The 22,479-nt window shown below is 35.3% G+C and overlaps 1 protein-coding gene across 1 annotated transcript in view; it reads right to left on the reverse strand.

Moving 5' to 3' along the window:
* The window catches only part of LOC134530376 (signal recognition particle subunit SRP72), a 32,476-nt gene that overhangs the window by 9,174 nt on the left and 823 nt on the right, over positions 1–22,479 (reverse strand). The window contains exons 3-10 of the mRNA XM_063365147.1: positions 18,984–19,121; positions 15,937–16,054; positions 15,641–15,828; positions 14,061–14,331; positions 7,931–8,134; positions 5,924–6,085; positions 4,780–4,938; positions 147–310 (exon numbers count right to left, since the gene is read on the reverse strand). Of these exons, the coding sequence (XP_063221217.1) occupies positions 147–310; positions 4,780–4,938; positions 5,924–6,085; positions 7,931–8,134; positions 14,061–14,331; positions 15,641–15,828; positions 15,937–16,054; positions 18,984–19,121 (1,404 nt within the window). The remainder of the gene's footprint in view (positions 1–146; positions 311–4,779; positions 4,939–5,923; positions 6,086–7,930; positions 8,135–14,060; positions 14,332–15,640; positions 15,829–15,936; positions 16,055–18,983; positions 19,122–22,479) is intronic.

The raw sequence follows: 22,479 nt of genomic DNA on the forward strand, positions 1-22,479 counted from the left end.
ATATAATTGAAACTGGAACTATTCCACAAAACTAACTCAGCATGAGAACAAATGTTTCTAGAAGTTGCACACAGTCATCACAGACTGAACATGCCACTTGAAGGATAAAGCGTTCAGAAGCAACTGTGAATAAGCGTAAGACGAACCCCGGCTTGGAGCTGGGCGACTGCTCTACTTTGGCAGCAGTCTTCTTGGCCACCTTGCTCCTCATCACCCAGTTTGAGGTCTCCAGGGCATCGATGTCCGCGTTCTGGGGCAGGCTGAGCGGCGGAAGCTGCTTGCTGAGGCTCTGGGCCTTTGCCGGGTCAAACTGGGGACCACAAACGCATAAAGCTTTAATGCTTGTATGGATTCTAGGTGACAATAGCTGCTTCATAGCAGACCCTTCCGAGAAATAACAACTAAAGCAAAAAGTTGATTAGGTTAGGTCGCAGAATTACCTATTTGTACTTAATAAATTAAATACATTTTTATTAAAGTAGCTGACCTAACTAAAATACCTTACAAGCTTAGTTTTTATTGTTCGAATTCACAGAATTTATAATGTTTTCACTAGTATTTAGACATTCTAATAAATATTTTTAACACCTTTCAATGGACGTGTTCAAAACTGCTCTTAAAATATAAAATTACCAAAATTAAAATTGTGAATAACTGGGACAAAGAGAAACTTCAGGATTATTTTTCCATTTTCTTCCCCCAATTCTTTGGTAAGTGAAAACTTATTCCACTTCAAAAAATTACAATACAAAATTAGAAAAAATATATATATATACCTATACACACACACACCCACACGCAAAAAAAAAAAAAGATGCCGAATGCATAATAAACTCTTTCAAAAACATAAACAACGCCATCTAACATTTTGAATAGACAATCAAAGATATGGAGATACAAAATGTTATCTCTATTGGTTTTGCAACATTCATGTTAGATGCTGATACTATCAATTAATGCTGTAGTAGAAAAATTTCATGAGAGACATTAAAATATTTTCTACACTCAGTTTGTTTGCTGTGTCACAAATCTATGGCATACTGCTAGCATTTCATTCCAAAACTGAATCAATAACCAAGTGATTTCAGACAAGTGTAATTATGGAAGAAGGAAAAAAACATACTTGAATATAACGGCATAAATTGTAGGAAATCTTTATTAGTGTGAATATGTATTAAAAAAACAGTACTAACTGGGTGTATTTTCATGTTATTTATTAAATTTGTAGTAAAACTTAAATTTGTATTGTATGTATACAATATGGTTTGTAAGTTCATCCAAATCCACCATTTACACTTTACACACAATCTTTAATTTGCATGATTTCATTTGACTTTCATTTTTATTCTCCATGTTAAGTATTTAGGTAATTATGAAGTTGCAAAAATGTGTCCTTTAGGCCGATGCTTTGAAAGGTGTGAAAATCTAAGGAAAGCGTACACAGAAGGAGAATCCATTGTCAGCCATTGTGGAAGTGACTTATGCATGTGCGTGGATAGGGATCCAAGCCAATCATAGCGAGCAGGAACCCAGAAGACTCAGGCTACCCACGCTCTTAGCCTAGCTGAAGCAATGAATGCCGGATCACCAGAAACTGTTAGGTCAACGACAGAGCTAAGGAGTACGGGCTGTGTTCCGTGTGAAAGCTTCCACGATAGTCTGTTTATGAATGAAAACCGAGTTTTAAACATATTTATTATTTTTATAGCCTTTAAAATAAAAAAAAAGTCAGAATACAACTATTTTATTTCATTTCAACCCAATTACAATTAATTATTACAGTAAATTCCCTTTATAAAGTACTTTAGGGGACCAAAAATATGATACTACTTTATAGAGGAGTACTTTATAGAGGAGTTACCCTAAACCAAAAAAATGTCGCTACCCGCACATGTTTACAGTTTTTTTTTTTCATTTTCTAATTAAAACGTATGTATGTGGTCTTACACGCCTTGTTTTTATCAATAATGTGATTTACTTACTTAAAAAAATAAAGTAATGCAAAATATTAGTAAAACATAGTTAATATAATTTAAATACATAGGTAACCTTAAATATACATACATAGTAGGCTTACCTCTTTTTGCAGTGGAAGTAATAGCCATTCATACAGTGCATCAGAGATGTTTTTAAATGTTCATTTCATAGGCCCTACAATACAGTATTATTTCCATATCTTCCATATTTTCTCCACTTTGAAAACATTAATTACAAAAATTTGGGCACTGACATAAGTTACCGGTAAATAAAACTAACAAAATAATTATGTACTATTAATAAAAACTATGTTCAACTTTACAATGTACACTTAGTTAGACCTACAATGTTTGCATGAAATTCAGAATGGTAGATTGGACTTTTCGCTGTGAAATATCTTTCATTACCACACACTCAACTTTCCTGAAAAGTTCCATGTTTGCTTCTGGCACTTCAGATGTCAAAAACATTCTGTGGAGAACATCCAGAGCATTGGTTGCCTCTTGCTTTGTAGGACGTTTTATCTCCTGTTCCGCATCATCCTCCAGCAGGTCTTCAGTACTACCAGCAGGAGCAGAAATGTCGTCGTCGTGTTCTTGGCAAGTCTCCAGAGCTGTGTCTACTTCAACATAGTCAGCAAATATTGCTTCTTGCACCTGCAGATTTACTGTGACTTTAGACCATTCAAGTATATCTTCTTCTTGGCACTGGACATCAGCTTCCAGAGATGCATCTGTAGAGTTGTCAGTGCTGAAACCTGCCCTCTTGAAGCATTTTGCAATTGAAACAGGAGGGATTTTGTCCCACACCAAACAAAGTCTTTCCATGGAATTTAAAATGTTCCACTTCAATTTTGAAACATCTTTCTGGTGTTCCATCTGCCAACATAGAAACTGCACTAGTTGCCTCCTGTACAAGCGTTTTACTTGAGAAATTACACCCTGGTCTAAAGGCTGTAATTTGCTTGTGCAGTTAGGTGGAAAAAAAACTATCTTTACATTCTGTAACTCGACACCAACTTTGTGTGCACTGCAAGAGTCCAGAAACAACAAAATCTTTCTGTTGTATGCTCCCATTCTGGCATCCAACATTTGTAACCACTCCTTAAACAACACAGCAGTCATCCATGAATTTTTATTGTTTTTATAGGTGCAAGGTGTTTTTTTAATGTTCTTAAAACATCTAGGTTTTGCATATTTACCAATAACTAAAAGCTTCAATTTTTCAGAGCCATCAGAGTTAGTGCAGAAAAGTACAGTGTATCTTTCCTTACTGCGTTTCCCTCCATGGCAGGTTTCACCTTTGTGGCTTAAAGTACTGTCTGGCAAGAGATTATAAAAAAAGCCAGCTTCGTCGGCATTGAAAATGTCCTTATCAGCATAACCTGCTGTGAGAGAATGTAAATTCGTTTTCCAATTTTCTGTCACTGTGGTATCAACTGTTGCTTCTTCGCCACATATTTTAAGTGTACTTAGATTCCACCTTGCTTTAAATCGAGTAAGCCACCCACTTGAGGCTTGGAAATTATCCATTCCAAGCCTTAATGCCTCCATGCGTGCTTTCTCTTGCAGTATTGTGCCAGAAATTGGTATATTATTGGATCGTGCCTGAACAACCCAATCAAAAAGATTTTTGTCGAGGTCACTATCCACACATTTACTGTACCGTTGCCTCTTGTGGTGCAATTTTGCTGCATTCTCTTCTATCTTAGCTCTGTCTTTGATTATTGTAGACAGAGTTGTGGGCGCGATATTAAATTGTTTTGCCACATCACACTTCTTCTTGCAGTTGTCAACCGCTTTTAGAATCTCGAGTTTTGTTGCAATACTAATACCGACACGTTTTTTAGTACCGGTACTCATAGTGTGACCTACAAATCTTTAGTTGCGGCGGAAAGTTTCACTTGCCATTTTATCTAGTATATATTTAACAAAACTAACAATATATAATAGAAAGCGCGAGTTCTTTCAATGTGCAAGTGGAATTTAATTACAATTTCAGGGTATATTCCGTTTATACGTTATTACCGTTTAGGTTACGTTACGTCGCGAACAAAACACTGTTTAGATTAGCTACAAGATGCAGCATAGCCAACCTCGAGACGCTCGGTCACAGGCTGCAGTGTAGCCAGTAGGTACGAGTAATAAAATACGTCATCGCTGCCGTAACCATTTGCTTATTCAACAACGATAATATGCATAATATAGTACATTCAACAATATTTAAAATTTGGCCCCATGTCTTCGTTTGATGTTGATAAATTTGATTTGGCAGTCAGTTAACACGTAAATACGTAAGTTGAGTAATGTTTCGCGCTAAAATGAAATTTAGCCGCGCGCTGTTTCCTGCACTGACGATATTGTTTTTTTTTAGCCATGTTCATCAATAAACACGCTTGTAAAGCAATGTAAGCAACGTAATATGGCGTATAGCGAAGTAAAACGAGTGAATGCAATTATTCTACGTAGAAATACTACATAGAGAAATATTACATAAACTTTTTTTGTTCACACGAATAAAAATTGTACGTATTACCGAGTAATAATGATTCGCGCCAAGGAAAATTGTACGTTATATGATAATAATCCCTATGAATTATCATTGCCTTTCAAGGGACCGACGTGTTAATACTTTATACAGAATAGTACGTAAAGGAGGGGTACGTACTAAAGAGAATTTACTGTAATTAGTATTTTCACAGTGTACGTTGCCTGAGTCGTTAACTAACTCACCTTCACCCAAACAGTAAACGCCCGATGGCCCGCGAGCGAGCACTTCAACAGAGTGGTGTCGTGAGCGTACCTTGGCGTAGGCTATGACCAGCTGGGCGAGCGTCTTCCTGTCCCCGGGGTTGATGCGCAGCAGCTCCTCGAGGCTCTGGGCCGCCACGGCTGGCTCGCCCCCCCGCAGGTGGAAGTCCGCGGCCTGCCGCCACATGGCGCTCAGGTCCCCCGCGCTCACCTGCGCCGACAAGACACCCCTCACTTTCCCACTTTCCCGGCATTCACAGCGCTTCTGGGAAACATAATTAGTATTTAAAAAAAATTCAGATTGTATTTTGGATTGAATATCAAATTATTAACCAACACAAAACATTCTTCGAATCAAATTCAAACATCTAGTGAAACTATGTTTTTTTGCACTTCGTCAGAGTTCAAGAACAATTATTATTGCATAATACAGTGGAAATTTTTTTTTAATATAATACTTGGCTTCATACATGCTACAATCTATTTTCCTTTAAAAAATTTTTATGAGTCCCACTTGCTGTAAATGTATTGAATAATTAAATATATATATATATATATATATATATATATATATATATATATATATATATATATATATATATATATATATATATACATATATATATTAAATGTTGAATTGGATTTTTATTTCTTCAATTTGAATTAAAAATTTTTGAATACTTGCAAACTCTTACACCAATTGGTGTACACACACATACACACACACACGCGCACAAAAAAAAAGGCTAAGACAATTTAAGTCAAGATTTTTTTCAATTTAGCACCAGTTTTAATTTTAATTGTATGGATTTTTTCATGGCAGTAAAAACAACATAGAGTGACTTGTTATAATTTTTAATTCTATCAATAATGAGAAAAATTTCCAGATTTACTATTAATTTTTCTCCAAACATTTCAGACTTTTCAAGGTCAAAGAAAATTATTTTTTTCACCTCGAGATTTTTTGGTAGTTAGCTATCCTTTAAAGCAGTAATACAGGTAAATACAAAAAATACTGTATGTGCAATTAATTAAATAATGCTCAGTAAAGATGGTTTTGACTGCCTCATTAATAAGTGCACTGAAAACATTCACAGCTGATGTTTAATATGGCAACCTTCTAGTCAGTCAAAAGCTCATAAATTCCCACAGTGTTTTAAGACACATGTAAGTGTATCTCTGAGCTAAGCACCCACCTTGTTCTTGCGGTACCAGTCCACTGCATCCTTCAGCACTTTAGACGCCCCGTCACGGTTCTTATCAGCCAGGTACAAGGTCACCAGCGCACTAATGATCCCTGGCTTGAAGGTCGCCTCCCCAAGGCTCTCCAGTATTCTACACGATTCCTTTCTTTCTCCCTGTGGAGGACAGAACTGCTTTAAACTGTTGTTACAAAATATAAATAAATTATTAATTTTAATACCTTAGCTAAGGAGTACAGATCTTAAGGGTGGTGGAAAAAAAATAAGGGGGGAAATGAACATATTGTGTTTACACCAACGTTTTTCACAGTTTGTATTATTTTACACTAAAAAATTTGCACATTTAATTGAACACTGCTTGTAATCAATTTTATTCACAATATTTTTTGTGGTCCCCAGCGATTACTTTTAAAATTATTTATAGGTAATGTGAAATCAACGGGTCATATTCTTTCTGCTGGGGATGAAGCCTATCACGTTCTCAATCTGGTTTCGGCACTAGCAGCAAATGGTCGTCTTTCACTTTGACAGAGTTGTTTTCTGCTGATGGCATAGCCCGTTCCAAATGCGTGTGTAGCAGATGCTGGCCCAATTAAATTATCTGTGTAGTGTTTTGAAATCAGACTATTTAACCACTGAATTTTGCTGTTTCTTGGGCATAGGCCTGACAGGGATTACGTGTATTTCCCTTGTTGGATGCATTATGAATGGGCTCTAACATACTAGTACAATTTTAAAATATTATATACCTCCTTTCTTTGCCAAGTGATTTAAATTTAAAATTAATTTTTTATTTGGACTGGCAATACATCAAAATACATAGTATTCAAAGTAGGAAGCACCCAAGTTCACTGTGATCACCAATGTATCTCCAAATAATTAAATCACTGTCCATGTTCAACTACAAAGAAAGGACCTTGCCACCAAACTTGGCTCACAATTTTATTGTACATGATTTTATACTTGGGTACAATTCTTTTAGTCAAACATGAAGTTAAGATTCCAATTACCTGAAAGGAGCACTTTTCATAGCTATACCAGGATCTAAACTACCTGACTTGGAGCTTGGAAAGCATTCCACCAAATCATTCAAAATGCTGGCACAGAAAATGCCTGCAGCAGCTAAATCCTTAACTGAAGTAGTTCCCCAGCGGGCTGGACACCTGAAGAGGAGAATTTTTGTGGTGCTGGTGCCTAGCTCGTGGTGAAAGATTAACTTGGCAAGAATGGTGGAGCCACTGTTGCAACTGTGCACACACAGAAGCAGTGGCTTGACCATATACAGCAAACATTTTATATAGGTAGTTATTATCCTATCACTCTGATGTGGGGGTACGCAAATGTGAAGTGTGACATCTTCATAAAATTGTTATGTCTACATGCGAACCCAAGTATTTTAAACACCTATTCTTTAGAAGACTGTCAGAAAATGTTGGTTATTAGAATTTATTTCATGGTCACAGCTATGAAACCATGCAATGCAGCAATGCTGTATCGTGCAAGATCCTCAAGGTTACGTCTCCAAGTTCGTATCATAATTTAAGCAAGTGTTTGACAGCACCTAGCACTGTTCCGCACAGAGGCTTAAGGGGGAATAGACCCCACCATACTGTATTTTCCCATATCCTACTGTAATTCTAATTTTAAACTATTTATCCCAATGTTTGGCTTGTCAAGGCATAAATGATATCATCCAGACATCATACTATACCTTGTTGCAACCACATATATTTACTAACAGGCTCTAGCCTGTAAGGGCTGCGAGGATATAACTTAATTATTTCACGGGGCCAGTACAACCGTCACGATAATCACACCAGATCACAAGTGCTGGCTTCAACAAGTAGCCAAAGCTAAGCCCCATGTCATGTCCAACCAAAACATTTAGCACGGAATCTTCATTGCAAGCGGTGACAAATTGCAGGATGGAAAGGCAACGGGACGTCCAACCACGAGCCTCTCCAAGCAGCCCCAGGGAGGAGGAGGAGGGGGAGGCGGTACCTCGGCAAGCAGCAGCTGCACGGCGGCCAACTTCATGGCCAGGTTGAGCTCCGGGTCGCGGCCGGACTGGCCGGTGAGCAGGGCGACCGCCTCCCGGGTCTTGCCCTCCCGGGAGAGCTGCACCGCCTGGATGAGCGTTGCCTCCATCTGCATGTCGGGGTAGGAGCTCACCAGGCGGGCGCACAGCTGCTGACACTGCTCTCCCTGCACACGTCACGCGGGGAACTTGCCAGTTAACACGTCCGACGACTACATCCAATGAATTTCTGGAAAATTTATTCACATCCAATATGGTAATATATATTAAAGAATGGTTCAATCATAGTATCAACTCTCACTATTTTGAGGATCAATATATTATTTTCAGATCCTACCAAAATCCAGCTCCTAACATCTAATGAAATAGATAGTGGTGTATTCATTGTGATTAATAATAAATATAGTTTAAAAAACTAAAGAAACATGCTTTTAAAGATTATCAAACTAAAAAGTAAAAAAATATTTTTAAAATTTAATTTATGACAATAGTATATAAAATATAAGCAATACTAGTATAAATGAGAAAAAAGCTTGAGGCGACTTCTGCCATATTTTTTGTATATTAAGCGCCCCATGCTTTTTTCTCATTTATACTAGTATTGCTTATATACTATTGTCATAAATTAAATTTTAAAATTACTTTTTACTTTTTAGTTTGATAATCTTTAAAAGCATGTTTCTTTAGTTTTTTAAACTATATTTATTTTTAACTTTTTAGTTTGATAATCTTTAAAAGCATGTTTCTTTAGTTTTTTAAACTATATTTATTTTTAACTTTTTAGTTTGATGTTCTTTAAAAGCATGTTTTTTTAGTTTTTTAAACTATATTTATTTTTAACTTTTTAGTTTGATATTCTTTAAAAGCATGTTTTTTTTAGTTTTTTAAACTATATTTATGTATAATTATCATAGGGAAATGAGTTACCGACACTACCTATTACCATCTGAGATAACTATTTGGAGTTGCAACGTCACAAAGAAATGGTAAAGTCTCTCCGAATCATTTACAGTTAGATGTATGGATATAATCTTACAATTTACCGGGGGGAAAAAAAAAAAAATTTTTTTTCAGCGTGGCTGGGAGTAGAACCCACGATCGCTGAATCCGAAAGCTGACGTCACAGAAGTCGCGCGCCTTAGACCGCTCGGCTAACGAATGTAATGAAATTGGTGGGACATTTTACAGTGATAAGCCACTCACTCTTAGTCGAAAGAGTTACAGACGGACAGACAAACATACAGGTGAAGCTAATATAAAGCATGTAAAAATTAATTTACGTCAGCAAACCCTATACAAACATAATATTATTAATACCATCCAAATTCCATATGGTTTGGATCAAAATTAAAATCTCGCCAGCCAAATCTCTAGTAGTTGGTAATATTTATACTATTACCCCTCAAATGACTCCAACCACATTAGCCACTTACTTTGAAAATTTGGAAGATATTTGCAGTAACTCTTGGGATGATTTTTTTATTAATTGGTTGATTTTAATGATTCTGGTATTGATTGGTCCAACAAGCATACTCTTATTAGGTATATCTCATTCTTATATAAAATCCAAGACTTAATCGTTACTAATCTTTACTACTAGCCTAGGCACAAAATTAATCAGTCTTCCGTTAAGCTCTTAGATCGCTAGTTTACTAACTTTTTGTAACATGTAATTAATCAGTTCATCTGTTGGTTATAGAATATTTACTAGTTAAAGAATATTTACCTCATCCTGCACTTGATATTAAAACTACCATGAACATTTATCCTACTTATTCCAAGAGTTCTGCCTGCATTAGAAACTACAAAAAAAATTACTATCTTGATAAATATAGTTTAAAAAAACTAATAAACACGTTTTTAAATCACATCGAACTAAAAAGTGAAAAATTATTTTTAAAATAAGCTTAAAACAATAATGAATGAAAAATACTAGTATTATTGTGAAAAAAAAGTGCGGCGCTTTGTTCCATATTTATCGTACATCAAGTGCCCAAAGCGTTTCACTTTTTTTTTTCCAAACAAAATTAATGCTGTGAAGCAGGAAAGGATGGGAGTTACGGATTAATTATTACGTGAAGCGTTCCACATTTACATAACAGGAATTTTGGAAAGGATAATGATTGAGAAAGGATGAGGAAAGGACCTTCTCAATAAGTGTGTATAGAATATGTGATAAAAATTTGGATAGCCCGGACTGGGATTTGAACCCAGAGCCTTCTTATGACGTGTCGGCTGCTCTACCATCGGGCGCTCGATGTACGATAAATATGGAACAAAGCGCCCCACACTTTTTTCTCAATAATACTAGTATTTTTCATTCATTATTGTTTTAAGCTTATTTTAAAAATTATTTTTCACTTTTTAGTTTGATGTGCTTTAAAAGCGTGTTTATTAGTTTTTTTAAACTATGTTTATTTTTCACTTGTTAGTTTGAATAGAAGGATTGGCGAAGACCCAGACGAATTACAGTTGGATTTACGGCACCAATCCCAAAATTTGTTGAAAAGAAAACAAATTTTTTTTCAGCCGTGGACAGGATTAGAACCCACGACCAGTGAATCCGTGGGTTGACGTCATCGAAGACCTGCGCCTTAATCCGCTCGGCCAACAAACCAACTGTCGTGGATGTATTGTAATAATACTAATACCCCGAGTGCTCGAGCTGGAAAGTAGGTAGACGGTACGCATGCGCCGACTGCACGGTTGTCTCACTTGCTCTCACACAGAGGCTGGGGGAGAAAATTATTTAATCTTGTCGATCCTAATCAGGATAATGAGATAAACTTATTAAATTATGGTATTGTCACCAGTCCTTGATAAGTTTACGAAGTGTGAATAAAATCTGGCCGTTTAAAGTGGGTCAAAATCGCACCCAAAGGAGTCGGTTACAAACATACAGGTGAAGCTAATATAAAGCGTGTAAAAAGTGACTATCTTAGCCTTTACAACACAATTAATGAACATGACTGGTTGGACTTTTTTATGACCTATGATGTGAATGAATTAGTAGACAAATTAAAATGTTTTTTGTGAGAAACTCAAAATGTTAATTCCAATGTATATTGGCTTATTAAAGAATTATTGCCTTAAAATAAAAAATAAAAACTGCATATTCGGTAAATATGTAGTGTACGGATTAGCGCCAAAAAAAAATCGTACAAATCTGAAATAACTTTCATTATAAGCTCTTTTACGTCCTCTTTTTATAACCACCTGCGGAGATAAGAAATTCCAATTACTTTTGGAGATATCGCCGTTCTTTTTTGCAATACAAGACCTATGTAATCATTCGACCGATGCATTTGATATTTTGCCGTGTGCGCGTGAATGCCTAAATAACAGAAATTTTCCATTAGGTAAGGTTAGTTACATTATAAATACTTCAAATTAAACGGAAATTAAAAATAATATCAATTAATTTCACTTGTTCTATAGTTTTAAGTATTTATAATGTAACTTACCTGAACTAACAAAAAGGGAAAAAAGTTAGATTAGGTACATTATAATACTTTGAAACTGAACTGACATTAAAAATAATAAAATTAATTTTAATGATATTTTAGTTTTAAAGTATTTATAATGTAGCTGACCTAACCTAACAAACCGGAACAAAGGATTAACAGTAGGAACGAACGTAATTTTTTAAAGCATAACAATTTGAAACGTTAAAAACTCACCTAAGTTGGAGGCGGCCTATTGGTTCATTTGAATATTGGCCTATCACGAACTATCACGTGACAACATTATCCAATAAAAAAACAATTGATACTCGTAAACAAATACAATGATGGAAGCCGTGTGAATGTGCAGGTATAGTGATTAAAATTTAAAAATTCGATATCTCCAAAAGTACGGTAATTGGAATTTCTTATCTCCGCAGGCTGTAATGAAAAGTGGAGGTAAAAGAGCATATAATGAAAGTTATTTCAGTTTTTTATAAATTTTTTTTACGATAATTAAAATTTAAAAATTCAATATCTCCAAAAGTAATTGGAATTTCTTATCTCCGCAGGCGGTTATGAAAAGAGGACGTAAAAGAGCATATAATGAAAGTTATTTCAGATTTGTACGTTTTTTTTTGGCGCTAATCCGTACACTACATATTTACCACATATTCTTAAACTACACAATATGTAATAATCAATAAATACTTATATGTATTATTCATTCTATTATAAAAAAATCAAGATAGCCATGAAATGTGATACAATGTTTTGGACTAAAAAAATAAACAATAATGTTAAAAATAATCCCAAAAATTTTTCACATTATGTTTAAGTTATTAAAATGGCTACCAAGATGAATTATCCTTAAAAATTAATGGAATTGTTTCTCAACATCCTTCTCTAATTTCAAATTCCTTTACAATTTATTTTTCTAATGTTTATGTCTCAGTCTAATAACAGCCCCACATTTACAATATCAAACACTAGCATTAATTCAATCCCATTTTCCTCTAGTTCTGAGAGTCTAGTGCTTTGGGGTATCACGTCACTTAAATACACTATGTCAACAGGCTCCGATGAAATAACAAATTACATCTTAAAAGGATGTTCTTATTTCATTGTTACCTACGTTACAACCAATTTTTTAATAACATTAAATACCATGTATTTACTACCAAATGGTAAACAACAAATGTCATTCCTATCCACAAGGAAGAAGGCTAACTAAATACCCACAACTATAGACCTATATCTTTACTTAATGGATTTCCAAACATTTATGAAAAAAATTGTGTTTAATCAATTAATTTTACATACACAAAACAGGTTATCCTTAAATTTATTTAGTTTATTTATTTATTTTATTTATTTATAATTTGTCACATGCCCACCAACAGTCGTAGACTTTAGTGGTGGGCACTACATGTAATAACAGAAACACAATTATCACTACCAGTGTATGGACTCCCACCTTCGTCGGTACCATAGGAAGAAAACATCTACAGATGGAAAACATCTACATGGTTTTAGAATTGGCATGACAACATCAACAAATTTACTTACTTTTCTTAGTTTAATTTATAATGAAGTTACCAATAAATGTCAGGTAGATACTTGCTATTTTGATATTACAATATTACTTCAAAAGCTTTCTAATTTTGGTTTTTGTAGTTTTTGTAATATGTACATACAATGGTTCTTTAGCTACCTTAAAAACAGATTTTTTTTTAAATATCACTCCAAAACTGTAATTCCTCTTTGCATATAACTCATTTTACCCTTCTTTACAGCCAGTATGGTGGAAAAAGGCAATGACATCAGCATTTTATGAAAAATCCAATATGAATTTATATATCACATTTTACCATTTTATCTATCAAATTACGTCCTGAAAACAAAGATGGCAACAACCATGCTTTATAGTACGACTGCATTACAGCACAATTGCATACTTGTGCACTCACATACTTTACCACTCAAATTCTTACACAATGGAACACTTGTTTCCAACAGTTGTATACCTACAAATTTAATCTCTCTCTAACTGCAAAGTTCCACTTCTAAGACACGTGGCGGCCACTGCAAAAAAACACCGCGATCATAGCTCTGAGGCCAAAATATGGGAAAATCAATGCTCACTCAAACAATTTAATGTTACTTAGGAATAGTGATAGCGTGATAGGTCATATCTCAATTTTCTCGAATCCAAATCCCGAATTCAAATCACAAACAGTACCTTGAAACAACCCCTTTGAATTCAAACCTAATTCTCGAGGGTCAAAAATAAAATCATTTACAAGAATTCTAATTATTATTATTTTTTACTTTATTGTTAAAAACCATTTAACCCTTTAAATGTTCGTTTCATGTACTACATTTTCAAAATCAATACATATTATATTGTAATTTTACCAACAAACTTACACGTTAAAAAAAACCATCCTTGGGGAACGGTAATAGAGAGGGTACGAATCTTTTCGTTTCAATATAACTTTTTTTCAGTGGTATTCAAGGATTCGACCGACCCATCACTACTTAAGAATTCTATTTTAATTTACATTAAAAATTCAAGGATTTTCAAGGACCAAAGGAACCCAGCAGAATACCGGGAGCGAGGATTCGAGCCAGGGTCGTCGCCTCGCACCTGGTTGGTGTAGAGGGCCAGCAGGCACTGGTTGAGGGCGATGTCCCGGCGCTGGCGGGAGTTCAGCTTGTGCTCGAGGGTGTCGAGGGTAGCACTGCGCATGCGCTTCTTCGAGTCGAACACGTTCTGGTCGCGGTTGATGGCGACCAGGTTGTTGCTGGCGATGGCGACGAGCCCTACGTCGTCGTGCTTATGCTTCAGCACCGACGAGTAGATGGCCTGTGCCTCCTTCTCGCGGCCCTGCATCTGCATGCAGTAAGCCAGCTGCACCCTGCCGGCCCAGCGCTCTCTCGCTCACTTTCTGCCGCTGCTCACATCACACGGGCACAGTGAGGCAGGCCCTCACGGGCTGCTTTCCAGCTTGGCTCAGCACTTTGGGATTCACTTACGACAGTCCTTCCTCAATACAACTCTGGCAAATTCAACCAAAATGTATTGTGTCTTACAGATGTCCCAACTGACAAAATACTTACACCAGATTAATATATTTTTTTTTTAATTCCATGTCCACTGAAAGATAACTATGATTATACTTAGCTAACTCAAAGTGCTCAGACTAGCTGGAATGCATTACAAGACTACAAGTAACACAGTTTTTTTTAAAAAGTTATAGAATTTTCCTACAAAATAATAATCATTTAACTCAAATTAGGAACATTAGGAAAGGAATTATGTTATGTCCTATTCTTAGAAACCATCCCAGCATTTGCCGGGAGTAATGAAAACCATAGCAAACTCCAGATAGCCAGACAGCATTCACACCCTCACTTATCTGGAATCAGAAATTGGTGCATTACCACAGTGGTTTTTAGAACTAACTTCTGGACGGCATTAGCACGGAGGCATCACAATCATGTGGTAAAGATCATGGTTTGATCCTAATAGCAGGCATGACTCAATTTATGAACACACATTCAATAGTGTTTTCAAGATCCTTTAAAAAATTTGTAAGCCCTGTTGCCCTTAGCCTCTGCGCGTAACTGTACGTAAAAACCCTGCATCAAAAATATTTCTGTGACATGATAAAATCAGCTCCATCTCGAAACCAACCTGATTTTTTTTTTACCCATTTACAAGCACACCTCCAATACGTAAAAACACAGATGATTTCCAATTAAAATTACCTCAGATATAAATTTACCTCAAATATGTTTAGTCAGAATTGCACTTAAATTTCTAAATATTGTTAGATGCTTTAATTCAATCCACTAAAAACCTAAGTTTCTTTTGTATTAAGTTTCATAATTTTTGTTGTTTTATTTTTGCATAGATCAAAAAAAAAATTATTAAAACTAAGTTAAGCTACTTACAAAAAGTGTGTGTAGGATATGAACTTTGGACGAATCAGAATCTAGAAACTCCTTAAACTAACTCTACTAAAACTGTACACCTCAAAATGAACTCCATATTTTGATAAATTGGAATAATGAAAAAGTACAAAACAAAGAAATATTTACAAAGGAGTGAGATGTTAACCGAAACCTTAAAGTTCATTTTAACTATTGCCCCTCTCATTGGTCAGAGAGAGTGTGGGTTAATAAAGGGATAAGTGGGCATATGCCACGGGCGACCAATCACACCTGATAATGCTGAGCTCTTCTTCAACATCAGCATCTGCATCATCCTCCTCAAACGTCTCCCTGCAAAGTTTCTCCGTGGTCTTCAGCTTCTTCTCCGCCTCCTGGTAGAGCCCCCTGCCAATCAACTGGCACACTGCGTTGTACGACAGTTCGTACGTGTCTTCCCGCAACTGAGGGGCCTCGTAACTCTGCAAGGTGACGGCCCACATTACGGAGCAAGTTGTCGACACTTCCCAGGCTACAGCTGCTCACTTCACACTAACTGCCATGATCCCACAAGTGTGTGACGTACTTACAGGGTTCTCCGCGCACAGGTTTGCCACCACAGCAAACAGGTTTGTTTCGCGCTCATTCTCGTTTTCATCGCTGCTGTTCTTGATGACATCTCGATAAACATCAAAGCACTCCTGAAACCTGTGGCAAATCATTCTCCTGTCATCAATTACATAATCGGAACAACAATAACAATTATATATAGATTCATTCAGTCCAATTAACCAAAAATTTAACTTAAAACACCAGTTACTAAATTTATTTTGCAACCCCTGTGCAAATATTCTGAAGTAGCAACAATATTAAAAAAATTTGAAAAAGTTTTATTAGATTACGTATTGGTTTTAATAGAATACTCACTTAATAAAAGTCAATGAAAATAATGTTTTCCAAGTTAAATGATTATTCAAGCCCCTAATGAACTTTTTTTTTTAGTTTAGTTTATATAAAATTTAAGTACCAGTACTAGTTGGGAGTCAATTTTTTCCCCCATTCTTAGAGAAATCACTAAAAAGTTTAAGCATTATATCCATTCATTTATGTATGACTTTCATCATAAGATATGCTTAATTTAGCATGCCGAACATAATATAGTATAGAAAACTAAGTACAGTAGAACTCCATTTACCAGATTATTTGGGACTAAATATCAAGAAAATTGGATAATAATGGAAAATAGGTCACAATTTATTTTAATATAATATAATAATTTATTTTAATAATAAATTATTGCACAGAATATGTACAGCAAAAATATATGTATGTGCTCTATTTATTCTAATAACAAAAAAAAGTTTTTACATTTCCTAAAGTACAGTACTTACATAAACATACTCAGTGCTTCTCATTCCTCAAACATTTCAATGAGTCAGCTGTTTAGACAACTTAAATTGTTTCTGTGCTACCAAATCCCTTATCCGCTTGACATAGAGCAGCTGGGTGTGGTCACATTCAGACTGCCGCGCCATCCATGATAACGACGCAGTCTCTAGACACGCTAACGCCTCATTAGCTGATGGTCCCGCGTCTCGTTCAGTAGCCACGTCATCCTCTTGGTCGTCGGTTTCTTCCGTCAGAGTTACACTTTGAATTACCTCATTATCGTTTAGAATATTATACCCAAGGTCCAAATAACCACAAGTAAGCCAATCGCCTACCTCTTCTGCATTGCATTCGGAGCAACCAGGAATTTTCAAGAGAATGTCTATGTTCTCAAGCCACATGTCGTCCTCATCCTCTTCTACTTCTCTTTCTTCATCTTCAATTTCACATTTGTTTTTTTTTGTTTTTCTATTTTCTCTTTCTGTACTTCCTCCTTAGTTCAAATGCCTTTTAAGTTGTTCCAAGCTCTTTTTATTGTGCATGTTTTCACCAAACTCCATGCTTCAGCCACCATATAAGAGCAATCTTTTAAATTAATTTTTTTGATAATGAGCTACACTGCCTTCATTTTCGTCTTCTATCAAAAGTTTCCTCAACAGTAGTCTTTTGTAGTGTCGCTTCATAGTTTCAATAACCGATTGGTCCATTGGCTACAGCAAACTGGTAACTTTTGGCGGCAGGAAAAAGGTTTTCTCTGTCAAGATGACTTTCTGTAAGGTGGGTGGATGGGTGCATTATCCAGAATCAATGTAACTTTACTGCCTTCTTTACCTATAGCTTTCTGATATTTTTTTACTTCAGGTATCAAATTCAATCATACTATTCGGTAAACAAAGCAGCGTTCATCCAGGCCTTTGATTGATTTTTGTAAAAGACGGTAAGTAATTTTACATTTTTGAAAGCCTGGGGAGTGTTTGATTTGCCTATCGAAAGGAGAGGAATTTTGTGATTTCCTGTACAGTTGGCACAATCCAGCACAGTAACGCGGTCTTTGCTAACCTTATGCCCAGGCGCTCTACTACTTTCCCTTTCAGAAGCTAGAGTGGATTTGACAAAGCCTTCCAAATAAGGCCAGTCTCGTCTGCATTATACAAAAACTCTGGGTCATACAACCCTGTTTCACTTTTGAAACTTTCAATTAATATTTCTACTGCTTTAGGATCTGCTGAAAGTTTCTCACCAATTAAATCTAATGCTCGAATACGGTGTCTTGCCTTGAAGTTTCACAGCCACCCATTACTCGCTTTAAAAGAAGACAAAGTGTCAATTTTCCGGCTAACAACTTTGCTTTTTCACAAATAATTGGCCCTGAAAGAGAGTTGCCCAAAGCTCGCTGCTGTAAAAAAACTTGAATACGGCCTTTTCAAGAACTTAATTTTCTGCTGTTTTCTTCGCTTTACTAGACGAACTACCATCTTCATTCTCAAGGACAGACACAAAGTTTAAATTGAAGATTTTTTTTTAATGCCCAAAATTGTTGATGTTTTAACGCCACTTCCTTCAGCTAACTACTTGCTTGTCTTTCCTTTATCCACTAATTCAAGGATTTTTATTTTGTCTGCCAATGATAACACATGTTTTATTTTAGATGACATACTGCACAGAAAAATAAAACTCCAGCACAAAACAAAAACATACACGGAAGACGGAACGAATAGTGACAAACCAGTCTGGGTAAAGGACACAGACTGACTGGCAACTGGCCCTGACAAAACAAACAGTGCTTGCTGTATTATGACTCATTGTCTGCATATGCAATAGTTGCTATAGTACACTCACTGTAAGAAGAGTCCAACAAAGCATGCAAAACTGATTGTACAGTATCAACTAATAGCTGACGGACGAAACTACATAACTCGGTAATAAAAAATATAAAAAAATTCTCAAAACGATCTGGATAATTGGCGATCTGGATAGCTGGAGTGTGGATAGTTGGAGTCCAACTGTACTTTTTGTTATATGCAGTATGGTGCATATCTTTACCTAAAAGTGTGATGTATGCAAATGAAGTAAGCTGATCTCCAACTCAAAAGAGGAAGCCCCAAACCTAATATGTACCCTAATCTCCAGCTCACTTTGCTGCTGATTATGAGATACACACTCCTTACCTGCAGCATTTAGAAAAATAACAGATACGGTAACTGCACACTGAAAATATTTATATTCTAGCGTACAAAAAATGACATACCTTTCAAGTCTGTACAAGATCTGAGCTCTGAGCTCTTTCAGCTTGAGCGAGGGCTCAGGGTCAGAGTCCACTGTCTTCAGCGCTTCCTGGGGAAGGTTGAGGCGGTACTGACAGTACGCCTTCTCAAATATGAGACTCCTACAAATGCAGACAACATTACAGTCACAAATAAATCCACATCTGAAACAAGTGTCTCTTCCTCACAGTGGAGGTTATGGGTTTTTGTCATCTACTTGTTGGGAGTTTACTTTAAGGTTCCAAGGCTGGCTCACCAGTTTTCAAAAGACAAATAGCAATTTCAAGATCGGACTTCAAGAAATGTCCTAGAAAGTGTTTGAATTTTGATTAGTTTCAATTGAGAAAGAGTTTTACACTGCATGGTTATGAAATGTGGCTTAAGGAATGCCTTTAAGTACAAAATCTTTGAATGTTTAATAGCCATTGCAGTGTGTTTAATAGGAGAAAGAATATTCTTAATACATAACCTCAATTTAAGTGTAGATTGAATAGTATTTTTGAATAAATGTTAGATATTAATGTTTATAAGTTATAATAGCTATGAGTTATTAGCTGAAGACTACATAGCTGAACTTTGTCTAGAGGATTGGGGTAAATATAGAGCACGATACCAACTATTACGGAAGGTTAATACAGGAGGGGGGAGAGATAGGGGAATGAATGATGTCATAGGAGTAGGCGAATGAGAGAATAAATTTTAGGGGTTTATAAGAAATTGATGTATGTGTAATTGTGCATGTATTGGTATCAATGTAAAAGTTCGTAAGAGAAATGGAACAGCAGACAACACACTGGTGGAAATTGTATTAAATGTATGGTATCATCCTGTCTATTTGTTCCTGTGGTACACACGATGCTTGCTGTTTCAATCAGTACGTCAAAAGATCTTGACCAAAACAAAAATATCACAATACATACAAATATGTCAGGTTTAGTGGAATTTTTTCTTTATATTCAACTTACCGTAAATATGTAGAGTTGCGGTATATGCGAAAAAAAATTCTAAAAATCCGAAAATACTTTTATTCTATGCTCTTTCACTTCCTCTTTTCAAATCAACCAGCGGAGATAAGAAATTCCAAATACTTTCGGAGATATCGAATTTTTTAATTTTCATCACAATACCTGTGTATTCATGTGGAACAAAATGCTAAAAATCCGAAAATACTTTTATTCTATGCTCTTTCACTTCCTCTTTTAAAATCAACCAGCGGAGGTAAGAAATTCCAAATACTTTAGGAGATATCAAATTTTTTAATTTAGCAATACAACACCTGTATAACCGTTCGAACGACACCATTTTTTTATTTTGCCATGTGTTAGTGAATGCGTAATAAATAAAATGGTCGATTAGGTCAGGTCAGTTACATTATCAATACTTTCAAACTAAGCGGACATAAAAAATAATGTGAATTAAATTTAATGGCTGTTTAGTTTTAAAATATGTATTTATAATGTAACTGACCTGACCAAAAAACCCGGACAAAGGATGAACAGTAGGAACTAAAATGGTCAATTAGGTCAGGTCAGTTACATTATAAATACTTTCAAACTAAGCGGACATTAAAAATAATGTGAATTAATTTCAATGGTTCTTTAGTTTTAAATTATTTATAATGTAACTGACCTGACCTAACAAAACCCGGACAAATGATGAACATTAACTCACGTAATTTTTTTTTGTTACTGATTACTTGCGCAACAATATCCAAATAAAAAATTAGAAACGAATAATCAAATGGCAGAAGTTGACCGTTTAATTAAACATCGTATTGGACAATAAATGAATAAATAATCACGTATTGGTTCATTTGAATACTGGCCAATCACGGAACTGTCACGTGACAAAATTGTCCAATAAGAAACATAATAGACACACGTAAACAAGAAACAATGGTGATCGCCGCATTAATACGCAGGTATTGTGATGAAAATTAAAAAATTCAATATCTCCTAAAGTATTTGGAATGTCTTACCTCCGCCGGTTGATTTGAAAAGAGGAAGTGAAAGAGCATAGAATAAAAGTATTTTCGGATTTTTAGCATTTTTGGTAAATATTTACAATCGCGGTAGATGCCAAAAATAATGCTAAAAATCCGAAAATACTTTTATTCTATGCACTTTCACTTCCTCTTTTCAAATCAACCGGCGGAGATAAGAAATTCCAAATACTTTAGGAGATATCGAATTTGTTAATTTCATGATATGTAGAGTCGCGGTAGATGCCAAAAAAAATGTAAAAAATCCTAAAATACCTTTATCATATGCTCTTCAACTTCCTCTTTTCATTAAAAGCGGCGGAGATAAGAAATTCCAAATACTTTAGGAGATATCGAATTTTTTAATTTTGCAATACAAGACCTGTGGAACCATTCGAGCGGCGCCATTTTTGTTATTTTGCCGTGTTCGTGAATACGTGAATCGTGAATGCGTAATTAATAAAATGGTTGATTAGGTCAGGTCAGTTACATTATTAATACTTTCAAACTAAGCCGACATTAAAAATTATTTTGTGAATTAATTTTAATGGCTGTTTAGTTTTAAAATATTTATAATGTAACTGACCTGACCAAACAAACCCGGACAGAGGGTGAACAGTAAACTAAAATGGTCGATTAGGTCAGGTCAGTTACATTATAAATACTTTAAAACTAAGGTGATATTAAAAATAATGTGAATTAATTTTAATTATTCTTTAGTTTTAAATTATTTATAATGTAACTGACCTTACATAACAAACCCGTAACAAAGGATGTACAGTAACAACTCACGTAATTTTTTTTGTTACTTATTACTTGCGCAACAATATCAAAATAACAAATAAGACTTTAAAATTAGAAACGTTAAAAACTCACGTAAGTTGGAGGCGGTAATTAAACACCGTTTTAAACAATAATTGAACTAAATAATCACGTATTAGTTCATTTGAATTCTGGCATATCACGAACAATCACGTGACATCATTATCCAATAAAAAAATAGATACTCGTTCTCGTACGTAAACAAGAAACAATGGTGCACGCACGCCACAGGAATGCGCTGGTTTTGTGCTGAAATTTAAAAATTCGATATCTCCTAAAGTATTTGGAATTTCTTATCTCCGCCGCTTTTAATGGAAAAAGAGGAAGTTGAAGAGCATATGATAAAGGTATTTTCAGATGTTTAGCATTTTTTTTGGCATATACCGCGACTCTACATATGATGAAATTAAAAAATTCGATATCTCCTAAAGTATTTGGAATTTCTTACCTCCGCCGGTTGTTTTCAAAAGAGGAAGTGAAAGGGCACAGAATAAAAGTATTTTCAGATTTTTAGCATTTTTTTGGCATCTACCGCGATTGTAAATATTTACCGCATTTTTTTTCGCATCTACCGTTACTCTACATATTTACCCAACTTACTATCATCATTCAATGTTATATCACAAGTTTTTTTTTTTAATTTCCAGGTTCTTTCAATGTACTAAATTAAAACAGCA

Source organism: Bacillus rossius, chromosome 3, assembly GCF_032445375.1.
Source record: "Bacillus rossius redtenbacheri isolate Brsri chromosome 3, Brsri_v3, whole genome shotgun sequence".
Taxonomy (NCBI): Eukaryota; Metazoa; Arthropoda; class Insecta; order Phasmatodea; family Bacillidae; genus Bacillus; species Bacillus rossius.